General features: G+C 40.6%; 1 protein-coding gene across 1 annotated transcript in view; it reads right to left on the reverse strand.

The window, feature by feature from the left end:
- Positions 1-322: 322 nt before the first annotated feature.
- sipa1l3 (signal-induced proliferation-associated 1 like 3) overlaps positions 323-15714 on the reverse strand; it is a 94671-nt gene continuing 79279 nt past the window's right edge. The window contains exons 11-22 of the mRNA XM_026913529.3: positions 13780-14013; positions 12712-12873; positions 10381-10502; positions 9599-9711; positions 8938-9395; positions 8398-8619; positions 8109-8271; positions 7723-7915; positions 6727-6876; positions 5905-6031; positions 5056-5137; positions 323-4953 (exon numbers count right to left, since the gene is read on the reverse strand). Of these exons, the coding sequence (XP_026769330.3) occupies positions 4810-4953; positions 5056-5137; positions 5905-6031; positions 6727-6876; positions 7723-7915; positions 8109-8271; positions 8398-8619; positions 8938-9395; positions 9599-9711; positions 10381-10502; positions 12712-12873; positions 13780-14013 (2170 nt within the window). The 3' untranslated portion in view covers positions 323-4809. The remainder of the gene's footprint in view (positions 4954-5055; positions 5138-5904; positions 6032-6726; positions 6877-7722; positions 7916-8108; positions 8272-8397; positions 8620-8937; positions 9396-9598; positions 9712-10380; positions 10503-12711; positions 12874-13779; positions 14014-15714) is intronic.

The following is a 15714-nucleotide window of genomic DNA, read 5'->3' on the forward strand; positions in this document are numbered from 1 at the left end:
TTGTATAGTATTATGATGAGTCTGGTTGATACTTTCAGTTTTCACACTGTCAATTCGTGAATACTATTTTTTGCTAAAGTTTCGCTGAAATGATAACATACAGCCATCTTAATTTAGTGAAAGGTTTTAATGGAGGCAGGATGTTCCTCTCTGACTGTCCAGCTCTCATTTAACATCAGACATTAAAAAAAAAATCATCTCAGTTTTTCTTGTGAGGAAAAATAAAATCTGACTTTAGAAAAACCATGTTCCTGTTTCCTACAAACATCAAAGTGCACTGTAGGTGTTCACATTAATGTTCACACACATGCAAACAAAAAGGTTCAATCAGAAATATTTTTAATATATATTTTTTTTATAAAATATTGAAAACATAATTTACACTTATTAAATGTACACTCATCAATATGAGGTTCCCAGGAGAAACTGAAAGATTAATCAGTTATCGGATTTTACGAGGCATAAAGCAAACTGCGAAGGGCAGCATACAAGAAGAAAATTAAAAATTAAAACAAATCATTAAAAAAAATGAGGAAATTGAGCATTGTACAAAAGAGCAGAAATCAAACATCTCACGTATGACTTAAAAAAATCAACCAAAATTCCTTTTTTTTTCACTGAAAAATGGCTGATGTGTCCAAAGAGAAAGAGATAGAGAAGAAAAAAAAATCCAAAATAAATAATCCAAATTTTTACACATACGACACAGCAAGTTTTACAGCTGGACTATAGTTTAATGATTTATTCATGTGCACAGATTCAGCTAGCTGTAGATCACTTGTACTTAGCTTAAAAGTTAAAATAACACGAAAACATCAAAAACACCTCCACCCTTGAACAAACTAAAGAATTAAGACAGCTGATGGTGTGTATAATCAGCACGCAGAGCTTCGCATGAGGCCGTGAGTGTGTGTTGATGTAGCACACACACACGTGTAAGCTGGTGAGGAGAGGATGACCTGATGTTGGCGTTTAGTGAGGATGAAGAAGGCTGACGAGGATAAAGAGTAGTAATGGGGGCATTTTTACACAAGTAACAGGCTCTTTCATATTTCTATATTTTGTCTATGATGAGAAATTTAGAAATGGTGCAGTTTAGTTGCATTTAAAAAAGAACACCAAAATACAGTTGCAACTTTAAATTGCCTAGGATTTAACGGAAACCTCCACCCTGAAACGCATTAAATATGTTTATATTGTTTAGTGATGTGTTCAGTGATTCTGCTGTTAATCTGATGGTTGGTGCTGTATTTTCCTTATTCCTGTGAGAAGTTAGTGTGCCGTGCTGATGTCACAGGGAGACATTGTTATTGCTAGTGCACTTTAAAATGGTGTTTAATAAGAGAAAACAAATTCTCAGCACATAAGGGAGAACGTTCATGTTTCACTGTTGGCTCCTAAAAACAAAAGAGCAAGAGCTTCTTTTATTAGTCACCTTTTCCCAGAGATGTTCAAGATCATACTAATGGAATATCCAATGCAGAAGTAGAGGAGATGTTGGTGCAAACGTTGGACTCAAAGTTCCAGAATGCAATGCAGCTATATGACACAGTCGTGCTGAGCTACAGCAGAGACTTGCCTCGGCTAGTTGGTGATCTATGAGATGACGAGGGCGATCTTTCTGAGCTGGATAGACTAAAGGATTAAAGTGCTGCTGCATCGATCTTTTCAGGTAGGGATGAAGATAGGGCTAAATCCCACTGCACCAATCAGCAGGCAGTTGAACAGCATTGTGGGTAATGTAGGAAACCATGAAAACAGACTGAAAAAGGCAACTCCGAATTTTATTAAAAAATAAATCTTAGATGCTAGGTTAGTTATAAAGTTGTTCAGGGTGGATTTTTCCTTGAACTGTTGTATGATAATTTTCCAGTCTAAACAGCTCTCTCCAGGTGTGTGTGTGTGTGTGTCGGTGTGTTTATCCATATTAGTTGGTTATAGAATATTTAAACATAACGCCACCCTCTGGTCGACGCATAAATAAATAGAATAAATAGTTCAGGCCGTCGAGGGCGAGTTGTGGCTCCTGAGAGATGAGATGATGTTTTCCAGTTAGACCAGATTAAAGGGACAGTCGGGGTTGCGTCGTTTCACTATGCCATATTAAAGCTCATATATACAGAGTACCTACCGACAGCTAATGAGCAACTGGTCTGGATCAAACCTACTCGCTAATTTAGTTACTGTAACTGTATAAACTGCTCTAATACTAACAAAAAAGCCTCATGAAGGGTGACTAATCTCTTTACAGTGCAGGGGATGAGGAAACCAGCATAAGTACATAACCCATACATGGATCTGTTTGTTCTTGGTTTTAAAAACAGCCAACAGTCGTGTCACCTGATACACCTAAACTGAGAGGTAAATAGAAAAATATATTATGTGTGGAAGGCGCCGTGCCTCACAAGCGCAGGCGCTGTTGTGTCTCAGTTGCATACAGACGTACAGTGTCTCGATTCGACGAAGAAGCCAGAGTTTACACACAGTGCAATGCCAAAGCATTGGAAGGGGAAAATTGAGATGAGCATCACAGTTCTAGGAGCAGTCGCTCTAATTGGTCCTGTGTTTTACAGTAATTCTGTTTAACAGTAGCGGCGGTGATGCTTTAAGAAGAGATCTGTCTCCGTGTTTGATTCCTGCAGAACACCACGTGGATGACTGGAGACTGAGATGGGATGACTGATTATTTTTCTACAGTCACGTCTAGTCATTGAGAAGCAGTACTAATGGGGAAGATATTGTATGAAGAACAACAGAAGTACTGACTCTGTCCATACTCACTAACCACGGTGCACAGAAGGATGTCACCTGGGTAACGTAGAAACCAGCACTGTGAGAACAGGACCTGCAGTACATGATGTCATGATGTCTTAGCTTAGATATGACTGTCATTAAAGGAATGGTTCGGCGAAAATGTAGCCGATCAGCCGAAAGATATTTAGTTTTGCACTGGACTTACACTGCAACCAAGTAATGCAAGTCTTTTTCACCCAAGACTCTTTCCATAAACATGCCTCAAACTGTATACTGGGAGTTTGAGAGAGCACAGTTGGTCATGCTGTCCGGGTGAGAGGGATGGCATACTCTCTCTCCGTGACACTAGACGATCAAGAGCATCTGTGAGCTCATGTATGCGGAAGAGGGCAGATAGCGCTTTCCTCCTAATGCTCAGCTGCCCTGTGACAGCTGGCTTCATGTCTTCACCTTCTCTTTTTGGTAGCTGTGGTGTGATAGGGGAGAGCTAGCTAGTGGGTGGGAATTGGCAAAATGATCAAATTCAGAGATTAAAAAAAACAAAACAAAACAAAAAAACCCTGCATCAAGTTCTGCAGTAAATTTACACAGAATTTATGTAAAATATATAATAACGATATACGTGCTGTTATAGGAAGATAATCAACGACCAGGTGGCATGATGATCCTATCACTTCCCCAATCACTGATTATTTTTCCTATTTTCCTAAGGTGGAGTGTCCACCTTAGGTCTGTCAATAAGTTGTTATAAGATAAACCATAATGTATTAGAATGAGCACATTAATATAAAACTGTCATGTGCCTTTCAGCCAGCACTACTGTCAGAGCTACTGTTATAGAAAATTAATCAACACCATCTGACCAATTGAGAAATCAAGGTCAATCAAGGTATAAGGTCAGTATCACTACATAGTGTCACTTACAGAAATCTGTAAAAATAAATCAAACAATGAGGGCAGCTCACTGGAAAACCAGAATCACTGTTTTCCAGTTCAGCCACTTTGGTCTTAACTGTGTAAGCACTGACTATGTCTTCTATTTGAGAGAAAATCCTTTATCTGAACATTTACACGTGGCCTAATGACATCTGCAATGAGTATATGAAGAAGGGCATGTGTTTATGGAAAAGATTTTGGGTGAAATATGGAAGTGACATCCATCACTTGATTTTTACATTAGTGAAAAATACAAAAGCACAACTTGTCTTGGCTGATTTACTTTCATTGAACCATTCGTTTAAGATCATCTACAATGTTTAAGCTGAGGGTCACATACTGTCTGGTTCAGGTAGCACCCCGATGTGTTTATAACATTAAATTACAATATCTTGATCTTCTTGCATTCCATGTACCTGTAAATATATATATATATATATATATATATATATATATATATATATATATATATATATATATGAATCTGTGGGTCAGTCCAAGAGAATTGTACCTCACTTCAAAACTACAGTACCATGTTTTCCCTTGGCACGCTCTACAGTGCTGCATGCTGGGAAGTGTAGTCTCAGCGCAGGACCACAGTCCCTCTCTTTTTGGCTGAAGAGCTGCATGTACAGTAATAGGCCTCTCTGAATGCAAACTGTACGATCTGATCTCTCAGTTCAACTGGCTCAAGTTTGGTGTCCGCGTGTCTGTTAAGACTTGTCCATTACAAAAATAAAGCAATAGTTGGGAAAATAGCTGTGAAGGGAATGTATTCATGATGCTCCCATACAAGGGGTTGGGACTTGCTTGGCATGAGTTCTAAAAAATAGAGATGCCATATGTTTTTTCCTCTTCCAGTTAAAGATCTGAGGTCCCAAAGTGACTCAAAGGTGTGTTAATTTCTTGTGTTTCCTCTCTCTGCTTTCCTTCCTTGTTCCTCTCTTATCCTTCTCAGTCTCAGAGTTCAGTCTTGTGTGGAGAGAGGTGAGGTGAAGGGCAGTGTGGGCATCATGCCGTGTGTGAGCAGCTCGGGTATGGGAGTCATCCATCACCTCCCTTGTTCTAACTGCTGCCTCTGGTTTTAGCTTTCTCTCCTCATAGAGAGTGAGTCAGAGTTCACTTCCTGTCTGATGTGGAGGAGAGGAGCTGGCTGAACTTGCGCAGCTGCTCGCTAGCGGAGTGAGACTCCTCCTGCAGACGCTGGTTGTTCTCCCTCAGGTGAGCCATCTCAGCCAGCAAAGCCACCTTATCCTGCTTCTCCTGAGAGAGAGAGAGAGAGAGAGAGAGAGAGAGGAGAATTAATACAGTGACTCTAAGATAAAGCCTGTGTGACAATTTTGTGTGAGTATTGCAAGTGCTCACCTTCTCCAGATCATTATTCAGCTGCTTTAACATGACCTCCAGGTGGTACAGCCGGCCTGACAGGTCTCCAGGAACCTCATCACTAACAGACAGAGAGACAGACGGACAGACGGACGGACAGTGAGAGAAAACCAGTCAGAACTTACCAGTGGTCTTAATAGTAACATCAGTAACTATATTTATATCTATTAATGACATTTTAAATACACACTTTCATTTCCAAAACACAAACCATTAACTAAACGTTGAAGTATCCATGAACAAAAAAATTATTTTGATTAATAAATTAGCCAGAACATCTATAATGCTTTACTTTAGTAAACATTATCGTTTTGTCTCTTACATTAGCATAATCATATTCTTAGCTATTTATTTAACAGAAACCAAACAATCAAAACAAATACCCTAATAATTATTTTGATTCACTAACACTGACAAGTAAGCTAACTAGCTTGATAGATTAGCATGCAAGTTGTGTAGCTAAAGGTTTCCACGTATCATGTCATCTTCTAATCTCAGATGTGACTGGTCCAGTGCTGTGGAGCTTATTTTATGACATCACTAAGCTCATACATAACATTCCCTGAATTAGTTTGTTTTACAGATGTGTCAAGAAAGTCTTTGTTTTAAATGAAAAAAGTGACTTCTGCACTGTGTTAAACTTTTGTATAATTGGACTAAGCCATCTAAGAGGAGTTAACCCTTTGAAAAAAATATTCCTGGGCAATTTAAGCAATTCTTCCTCTGCCTATAACTTTATTTTTCCATGTTAAGGTAAACATTTGCATATAATTGCCCACATATACACATAAAAGGTCATACTACTCCATGTCTTTAGTGCCTCATTACCTGCTGAAGGTGGGTGTAGTGCGGGGGGTCTGTGGTGTGTGAAAAGGAACTGGACTTATCACAGGTCTCAGTTCAGCTCCTCCAGCATGAGGCTCAGACAGCGAGAAGAGAGAAACTGCTCTTTGCACTGTGAAAACACACACAAGCCTAGGTTACTGCTAAAATACATCTCCTTCATACATGTTCCAGAATCCTAAAAGATGGCGGCCTAAACAGCTGCCATGCTGCTAAACTCCCAGCCAGTGTATCATATTTCAGCTGGAGTCGTGTCTCCTGAGTACAAATGGCACCTTCTGCGTGTGTAGGCAGAAGAAAGCCCAGGTGACTGTGTAGTGTACGATAGGTTCTCTTGGGAATATTTTGTATCCTCATCCTACAGACTGATGGGCAACAGAGTAAACAAACATGCAGCTGGCAGCATGCAAACGGTTTTGCTATGCATTCAGTTTTTTAAATTCAGTAAGAAAAGCTTAAACATAACATTGTTACTGAAATGATAGCAAGATGTAATCTAGTTAAGTGGCCACTCGAACCTCCATGTATCCAGCTACATTAAAAAAAAAACAAAAACAGTTGTGAATGCTATGAAAATACGGAATGTTCTAAGCTTGGTGATCACATGACCGTGTTTGAACCTAAAGTAAATTCCTTAAATCTCATTTAGTGTAATTTAGAAAAAAAATGTCTTCTACTCCTTCATTACAAGTGCAAACTTCAAATCAAGTGATAGTTCATGTATAGTTAGTCCAACACGGCAAATTCAAAAAGCAAGTCAGACAACCTCAAATGTGTTCTGTCTGTTCTCTCTCAGACATGTCTCACCTTCGTAGGCCTTGGCAGCGTTGACGAGACTCGACCACTCGAGACCGCTTGCCGTGTCAGGAAGGGGCATGAGACCGGGGTCGAGTCTGCGCAAGGGGGGCACTTTATCCCTCACCTCCGTAAGAGACAGCTCTGATGCAGACAATGGCACTGAAGACAGACAAAAACAAACACACACACACACACACACACACAGGAGTCAGCATCAAGCTATTCAAGAATTAGTAATATTCTCAGAATACGAGTCACTCATGAGCCGAGGTGAATGGTTCCCTTTTGATTCAGTGGGATATAAACAATTCCCTTTTGATTCAGTGTAATGTGAACGCTTCCCTTTTGATTCAGTGTAATGTGAACGCTACCCTTTTGATTCAGTGTAATGTGAACGCTTCCCGTTTGATTCAGTGTAATGTGAACGCTACCCTTTTGATTCAGTGTAATGTGAACGCTTCCCGTTTGATTCAGTGTAATGTGAACGCTACCCTTTTGATTCAGTGTAATGTGAACGCTTCCCGTTTGATTCAGTGTTAAGTGACCTGTTTGATTCAGTGTTATGTGACCTGTTTGATTCAGTGTTAAGTGACCTGTTTGATTCAGTGTGATGTGACCCGTTTGATTCAGTGTTATGTGACCTGTTTGATTCAGTGTTAAGTGACCTGTTTGATTCAGTGTGATGTGACCCGTTTGATTCAGTGTTATGTGACCTGTTTGATTCAGTGTTATGTGACCTGTTTGATTCAGTGTGATGTGACCTGTTTGATTCAGTGTGATGTGGCTGATTCCCTTTTGATTCAGTCTAATTAATTTTTATTAGGGAGCATAACATGTAGCTTCACAGAATTTAGGTGAGTGCTTATAGTTTGTAAAATATCATTTGTAGTTACTCCCAAAATATCTTAAATATAAAAAAAAATAATGTTATTAAATTTGCATTAACAAAAACTATTACTATGACAAATAAAACCACTGAAATTCTAGTGTATGTGAGATATGCACCTTTCTTATTGGGTAAGAGGACGCCATGGTTGGTGCTGCTGCCATGGCGACGGGTGGGCAGTGTACTGGTGAAGAGCAGGTCGCTGGGTGGTGCCTGTCCATCAAACAGCGGCGTGCTGGCAAAGCTCGAGTCTCTCCGCCCACTACATAAACTCTCATCTGAGAAGGTCCGCTGAAGGGTCTTCCGAGGAGACTAAACACACACACACGACAGTGATATAATAAATGTGCTGTTTCTTTCATGTGAATGTGATTTTAGCAGTTTTACCAGTTGCCATTTTAAAAAAGACTGCACTTAGCTAACATACAATTAATAAATTTATGTCAGAGGTGCACAGCATAATCGGTGAGGCAGAAATGCACCATACCCTTTTGTGTGTACTTACAGATTCTTGTGGTGTGTCGGCTGGTGTGTCCATGATGATGAGTTTCTTCAGGTCGTCCTCAATAGTGCTCTTTTGTGTCGGACGGCGAGGAGAACGCAGGTCCCTCAGAGAGGCCCTCAGACGCGGCTGACCAAACACGTTCTTACTGTTCAAGTCCACCTGCCTGCACACGCACATGCGCACACACACACACACACACAGACATAAATAACTGACCAGTAATGACAGTTAATAACCTCTCACAACATAAAACAATTTTACACACACACACACAAACACACACACATACTTGCTGCTGTTGCTGTCTGTGCTGCTGGAGGTTGAGGTCATAGTGGCTGTGCTGCTCTCTTCCTGCTGCCATGCACCCTGCTTGTTTTTACTATATAAGGATTTGGGGGCAGAGGTGGACAGCTGAGCTGAACCTGAAGTGGGCGTGGCCGTGGAGGATCGGAAAGGCCGGGGCTTATCAGGCACAGCTGGGGTCTTGAAGCCTTGAGGGGTGTAGCAGGCTCTATATATACACACACACACACACACACACCACATATATATTTCAACCTTTTAAAACATCTGCAGTTGTTCACCCCCTACAGCCTCAAAAACAAAGCTGATGAAAGATGTCTTGTTTCTCTATAACCGTTGTGTACTTCACTTAACTTTTACTAGATTTATCTTCTGCTCCATATGACATTACAGCACATCAGTGTATATTGCAAATTACAAGTGCCTAACTCTAATTAGTTTGTCTGGTTGTTATAGTAACAGCACATACCTGAGTATGAAATGAGCAATATACCAACATGAAGATTTAATGGTTCTTCTTGCTCACCTGGGTTTGAAGTTGTCTGTGCTGGCTGAGCCAGGAGGAGGGAAGGTACGCGTGCGGTAATTCTTGCTCTGATTGGCTGAGGCGGTTATGACAGGTGATGACTCTCGCCGGTGCCCCTCCCCGACTCTGGCTGTAGGGGCAGGGAGCTCATGCAGGCCGCTGTAGGTGGCTGAAGAGTGAAAACTCTTATGGGGCGTCCCTGTGTGACTCCGGCTCAGTTTGCTTGATTTGCTGCTGGAGGTGGGTGCGTACAGAGTTGAGGCGTCGATGCCACTGTCGCTGGAGCCTCCTTTCCCCATGGGGTCGGGGTCACAGGGATCACAAGGGTCACAGGGGTCGCTGAGGGCACCAGAGGTGCTAGCGCCCATTGTGTCAAACCAGCGCTCGTCACTGTGGCTGCTGGAGGCGTTACTGGAAAGAGTGTTACTGCTGGAGTGGCTGGAGTACTGTGTCTCGCCCTGAGAGAGACGGACAGACAGAGAGAGACAAAAAAATTCAATGAAACCTTTGCAACTGTGAAAATAAATAGTTCATTTCCATTCAGTTATCTTACAGACATGACTGCAGAAGTAGAAAAGAGGGCAAAGGGTCATATATTATTATAGAACATGGTGATTTGAAACAGAATCTGGTTTCTATGGTAACAGGAAAGACCTCTCACCTTTGAGTGTCGGTTTGGCGAGTCCTTTCCCTGCAAATCCTGACGAGCCTGTCGCCTCTGAGCTCCACCCCCGGTTGCACTCCGCGACAAGGCTGCAACATGCCACATGGGCTCTGTGACACACACACACACACACACACACACACACACACACACACACACACACACGGACATGAAGATTAATTAACACAGATCACTACACAGAATCTGAATCATTTATAGCAAGTCCACACACACACCCACACACAATTTACCACAAATAAGCACTATTAAATATTTTATTATAGGCAAATTAAATATGAATTAATCAGCATCATTCTATTCACTGGATACAATTCATGTGTACAGTGTGAAACCAAATTAAACCAAACAGAAAACAATCAACCTACTCAAACAGACTAATAAATGAGAAAGCAGCCTAAGGCAAAATAAAATACTGCAATCAAAAGTGCAGCATGTAAAAGGAAAAAAAAAGAATTTTGCCTTCAATGGTAGAGCCAAGTTTCTTTTGGAAAAAGAAATTAATATCTTTTAGAAATAATACTGGCATAACTTCCTTCAAAGTCTCAAACTGAATTTTAGAAAGTTCAGGAAACATGTCATCCTTTTATAACTATTTTGTTTGACAAAAGCCTGTATGAATAAAGCAAACCAAACTACCAGACAGCTGCAGTTCCGCCATTTCACCACCAGAGGGCAGAACAAATGAACAAACCCACTGTTGAAAAACTGCTGAAAAACCCAGGTCTGATGTGTGTAAAATGAGGTGCGTGTGTGTGTACCTGTCTTGCTGCGCTCCATAGTGCTCTCCTGGCTGGTGAAGCCGGATGAGGAATCTCCACTGGATCCATCAAGAGTCACATGAGTTTCGTACGGCTGGAGAGCGCGCTGGGCCGAGCTGAACCTGCGCGCGCACACACACACACACACACACACACATACACACAATGGCATGAGTGTTATATTTGCATTCATTTGTGTGGCAGATGCTTTTATCCAATGCAACTTACATGTGAGGTAGAATATAATCCAACCATATAGATGATATAAAAACTGATCATATTCATTTTTTGCCATTTGCTAAAATAAAACACATCAGTTTTGGTGTGTAAAGACCACAACCAGGATGTACACTATATTATGTTATAAGGCAAAAAGAGAAATACTTGGATATAAAGAGAACACCCTGGATACACACACACACTCAGAGAGAGTTAACTGTGTTTATGAGTCGATGTTCAGGTGCTATGTCTTCAGGCATGAGGGTTGGGTCAAAATTCGCATTAAGGACTTGAACCTGATGCGAGCAACTAGAGGGAACAAAAGTCTGACACACACTGATGACACACACATCAGGCATCTTCATGCTTTTGATCTAATTCACAGAGTCTAGCAAAGATGCACACCAAGGCCATGTGTTTACATGAATGTCAACATAAATGTGTTACTCTTTTGTCCCAAATTGAGTGTGTGTGAGGCATTAATGCAATACACACTCATTAAATCCAGATGTTTGGAAATGAAACCTCAGAAGGTTTCCTATTCATTACTGAGGTTAAGCTTAGTATCAGATTTAGGTGTAGCATAGCATTCATTAGCTGCATTAAAAGGTCCTCCAAGGAAATTAAGGTGTGTGTGTGTGTGTGTACTAGCAACCCAATCTCTATTCAACTCTATTTAATTCTGTTTGAGGAACACTCTTCCAACCATTTCAGTTTGTGTATGCAGGTATGTGGGCAAGCTACCATGTTAGCATAACAAACAAGTGGACAAAAAAAGAGAATATTACTTTAGCAGACTGAAATCTGGGTCAGAAGTACACTCTGTACGCTGCATTACTCTCCTGCGGAGCTCCTTCTGTAAATAATGTGAGGAGTGCTATGTGGAAATCAGTTAAAAAAAACAAGAACAAAAGGTCTCCTAATCAGTGAATACCTCTACATAATGCACGAAAAAAGAATAACTTAAATAAACAATGCAAGTGTGTATTAAAAAAAAAAAAAAAGAAAACAGTGACATGTTCACAAAATAAGAACTAAAAAAACCACAAACTATAAAGAGTGTAATTCATAAAGTGAGTCACACACTGACTGCACTTAGATCACAGAGAACGTGTTACTCTGGTTCAGCAGGGCAACACAGAGTAGGTGTGCTCACACACACAATTAAAAAAAATCAGTAGAGAGCAGATATGTCTGTACATGCCTTGACCTCCCAAAACACCCACACACAGCCACACATGTGTACATGATAGGGTTACAATTCTGAAGGATTAATCAGCTGTGTGTGTGTGCCCTGGCATGCTTTACACACTCCTCGCACCAACACACCTCACTACCGGTCTGGCTTCAGTTTCCTAGTATCTTTTCATACAGAAAACCACTTCTGCAAGCCCAACGATCCATATCAAACAGAGTTGTGTATCAAACAGACTCATCATAAGATGCTTCAGTGTGTGCATTTATCGTTGTAGTCAATAATAAGACCACAACACCAGTCCAATCATCTTCACTTACTATTCGGGTGATTCAATGTATGGGATGCCATTTGTGTCCCAATTACAAATATGTATGTAAAGGTAAAATTTGACAACAACAACAATCTGTGTGTGTGTTTCAGATAAAGAACTTAAAGCATTAATAAAACCTACAAAATCTGTATTTTTGCTGGTCTGATCCCACTATAACTGCACTTTACCTTGAAATATAATCATTAAAATACTTCAAAACTCTCACATAATGCGTGAATCCATGTAACACCTCATGTTTGAAACATCCATTCCAATGCAGCATCCATTATAGTTTATGAAAAATGTACATTTTGTCCCCCAACACTGACTCAACCTTGCTGAATTCACCCCTATGAAATATTTGGAACATTCCACAAGTTAGATGTTCAACAAAAAGCTGCATCATCCTGAATTTCCTGAAGATCTTTGGAAGAAGAAAAGTTCATTGGAAGAAGAAAAGTATCATCAACGATACAGTTGTGTTGACTGATTATTTAGGTTATTATTAAAATTTTTTTTTTTAAGTAAATCATTCAAATGTTAATGTTCTCATGGCATTAATCATGCATTTACAGTTTTTTTCATGGTCATGAAAGGAACTTGCCTGTCTGGAGAGGGTTTGTACCGGACGAACGGGCCGCTCAGGGCTGCAGGGCTGAGACCTGATCCCGGGCTGGAGAAACTGGCTGAGGGGTTGCGGTAGGGCAGACTTCGATCTGCCGCTACTGGAGACACGCTGAAGTGGTTCTCAGGGTAACTGACAGGTCTGAGGGAGGACAGACATACTTAGTGGTGAGACACACAAAGTATATTTCCATTCAAATGTTTTGAGATTATAATTTCCAAAAAGATGATGAATCACTGTCTGTGTCCCATCATCTGCTGTTACACAGAGAAGCAACAAGGTGATGGATAGACTAGAGAGCACACTCACAGTTTCATCATTTATTCCAAAAAAATCTCTTTTCATTACCATTCATCACATTTATGTCATTGCAACAAGAAACATAAAAGAATTTAGTTATTTTGTAACTTGGAATTGAAATGGACTTCTCCCATTTGAGCTCCTTTAGAGCTACCCTTGGCCTCTTGGTCTCTGACTACGGTTCTCCTTACCCGGTCAATGACTTTTGATGGATGACCTCCTCTAGGCAGAGTCACAGTTGGACTATATCTTTTCCACTTTTAAATAATGGACTAATTGGATTTAGTGCTCTATGGGATATTTTTTTTTTATAATCAAACTCTGATTGATACTTCTGACAGCTCCTTGGTCTTTCCTGATGCTGTTGGTTTAGTTAAGCTCTCTAACAAACTGGGGGTATTTATAATGTATTTTGAAATCATGTGACACTTTGGTTGCAGTCTTTTGATGGCAAATGGTTGCACCAGAACTAACCAACAGTAACAGAGGTGAATACTTATACAATCACAACTTCTACTATTTTATTTGTAGATAATTTAGTAAACTATATGGATTTTCCCCCTAAACTCAATATTATGGGCTGGTTTGTGGTGATTCCTGACAAATTAAGTCCAATTCAGTTCCAGGTTGTAACACTACAAAATGTGGGAAAGTTCAAGGGGGTGAATACTTATGCAAGCTACTGTTAATGAACAGCACAAGATTGCTGAAACTTTCCATAGGCGGAACTTTATGTAAATGTTTCACCTTTTAGCAGGAATGTGCTGCGGCTCTCTGTATGGGACAGGCACCAGGCCCTTGTGTGTGCGGCTGGGACCTGACGGAGGCCCCACAGTAGTCCAGCGCTGTGCTGATGGGGCGGTAGGGGGACTGTCCCAACGCCACGCGGGACCTCGCCCGCTGGAACGGTAACTCGCTGCCATCGGCTCTGCATCGCCTTTCTGCTCCTGGGTCTTCATCTCGTATTCCTCTGTGCAGCCCCTACACACACACACATGCACATTAACACACTCTCCAACAAACTCAGAGAAATTCACCTAAATTTTGAAATAATGAAAGTTTACACATCTTTACCATACTGACAGATAATCAAAAGTTATGTTTTGATTTAATGTTTCCTAAAGGAATAATCCTGCCAAAAGTGAAATAAATATATGCACTGTTTTTCTTTTTTTCTTACTGCTAATTCAACTCATCAGCCTGGGCATGTTTGATATATGATGTTTGATTCTTATGTTTAGAACTGGATTCAATTATTCAATTGGTAATTGAGCTAACAACTAAAAGTTTAGTTCAAAATCATATTTTCCTCTAAAGACATTAACACGGTTCTGCAATTTGTAACTTTGGGCGTTTTCCCACTTGGCCCGAATACTCGAGTCCGCACCCAAGACGGATTCTGGGCTTGTTTGGGGGGGGGGGGAGGGGTTCATAATCACAACGATGCTTTTAAACAGAAAATTTCCATCTGAAACTTTCATCTGTGGATCAATTGCAGAATCCCATACACTGCTCTTGTGTACTCAGATTTGCAAAATGGTCACTAGGTTCATCCTTTTGCCGTTCATTATTTTCCTTTTGTATGAACACTCGACTGGCGAAGAACAGTGTTTTTTGGATGCATGTCATGTCATTGTGTTGGAATACCTACGAACAAGGAGCTGTTCTCGTAAAAGAAGAATTTTAGCCATGCAGGCTGGCATGAGATGTGCGTTTTTCACAATGCTCTCAGTGCAAACACTCACACCGCAAAAGTGAACTAATTACAGTGCTCCAGTCCTATGAAAGTCTGGTTTTATATATCAATAAGGCATTCTGTCTTCTCTGCTGATGATAATAACTCTTTCACATGTCTTAACTGATCAACTACATTTGGGTTAAATTCTATTTTTGCCTGAACTTTTGCTTTAAAACCACCAAGCAAAAGCAGACAGCTTTCTCAGCTCTATCTGATGGTTCCAGATGATTCCCTGGCACAGTGTCTGAGCACTAAGCTGTAATTTGGGAATGATCTATGAACAGAAATAGTGTGGTGTAATCCCTCTTGAGCAGCACACTAAGTCCCCTAAACACCAAGTCCATCAACAGCCTCTCTTAAAGCTGGGATGAGTTGCATTCATTTTCAACTAGCATTACTGTAGGTCTCATTGTGATGACAAGAAGAAATGTAAGACCTCTCTCTCTCTCTCTCTCTCTCTCTGAAGATGCCTGCACCATCAGCACTATGCGCTCAGGGGTCAGTTAAGGTTCACCTGCTGTTGGCAGTTTAGCTTCCGCAGGAAATCCAACACACTGACTCCCAAAAGAAATACCAGGGACATCACTTCCATTAATGAGTGATTTATTCCTTACCAATAATCAGCATAGCATCTCCAATCTCCAATATGTGTGTATGTGTGATGTTCCCTGTACATCAAGTACAGCAATAAAAGGCCTACGAATTCACCCCTAACCTTGAATTTCAACCTCTTCCCTCACACACTCCCTCACACACATATACACACACACACACACATCCCTTTTTGCTTTGGATGTTTTCTCGAAAGAGATGTGTATTTAACATATATGGAAGGAGTCTCCAGTATCACCACTTTGAAACACTCAGAGGTAAAAGGTCTTTGCTTAAGAAAATTACAGTTTTCACCTTCCATTTCCTCTGTGCCAGTATAAAACTTACCGGCT

The sequence above is a fragment of the Pangasianodon hypophthalmus genome, chromosome 6 (assembly GCF_027358585.1).
Source record: "Pangasianodon hypophthalmus isolate fPanHyp1 chromosome 6, fPanHyp1.pri, whole genome shotgun sequence".
NCBI lineage: Eukaryota > Metazoa > Chordata > Actinopteri > Siluriformes > Pangasiidae > Pangasianodon > Pangasianodon hypophthalmus.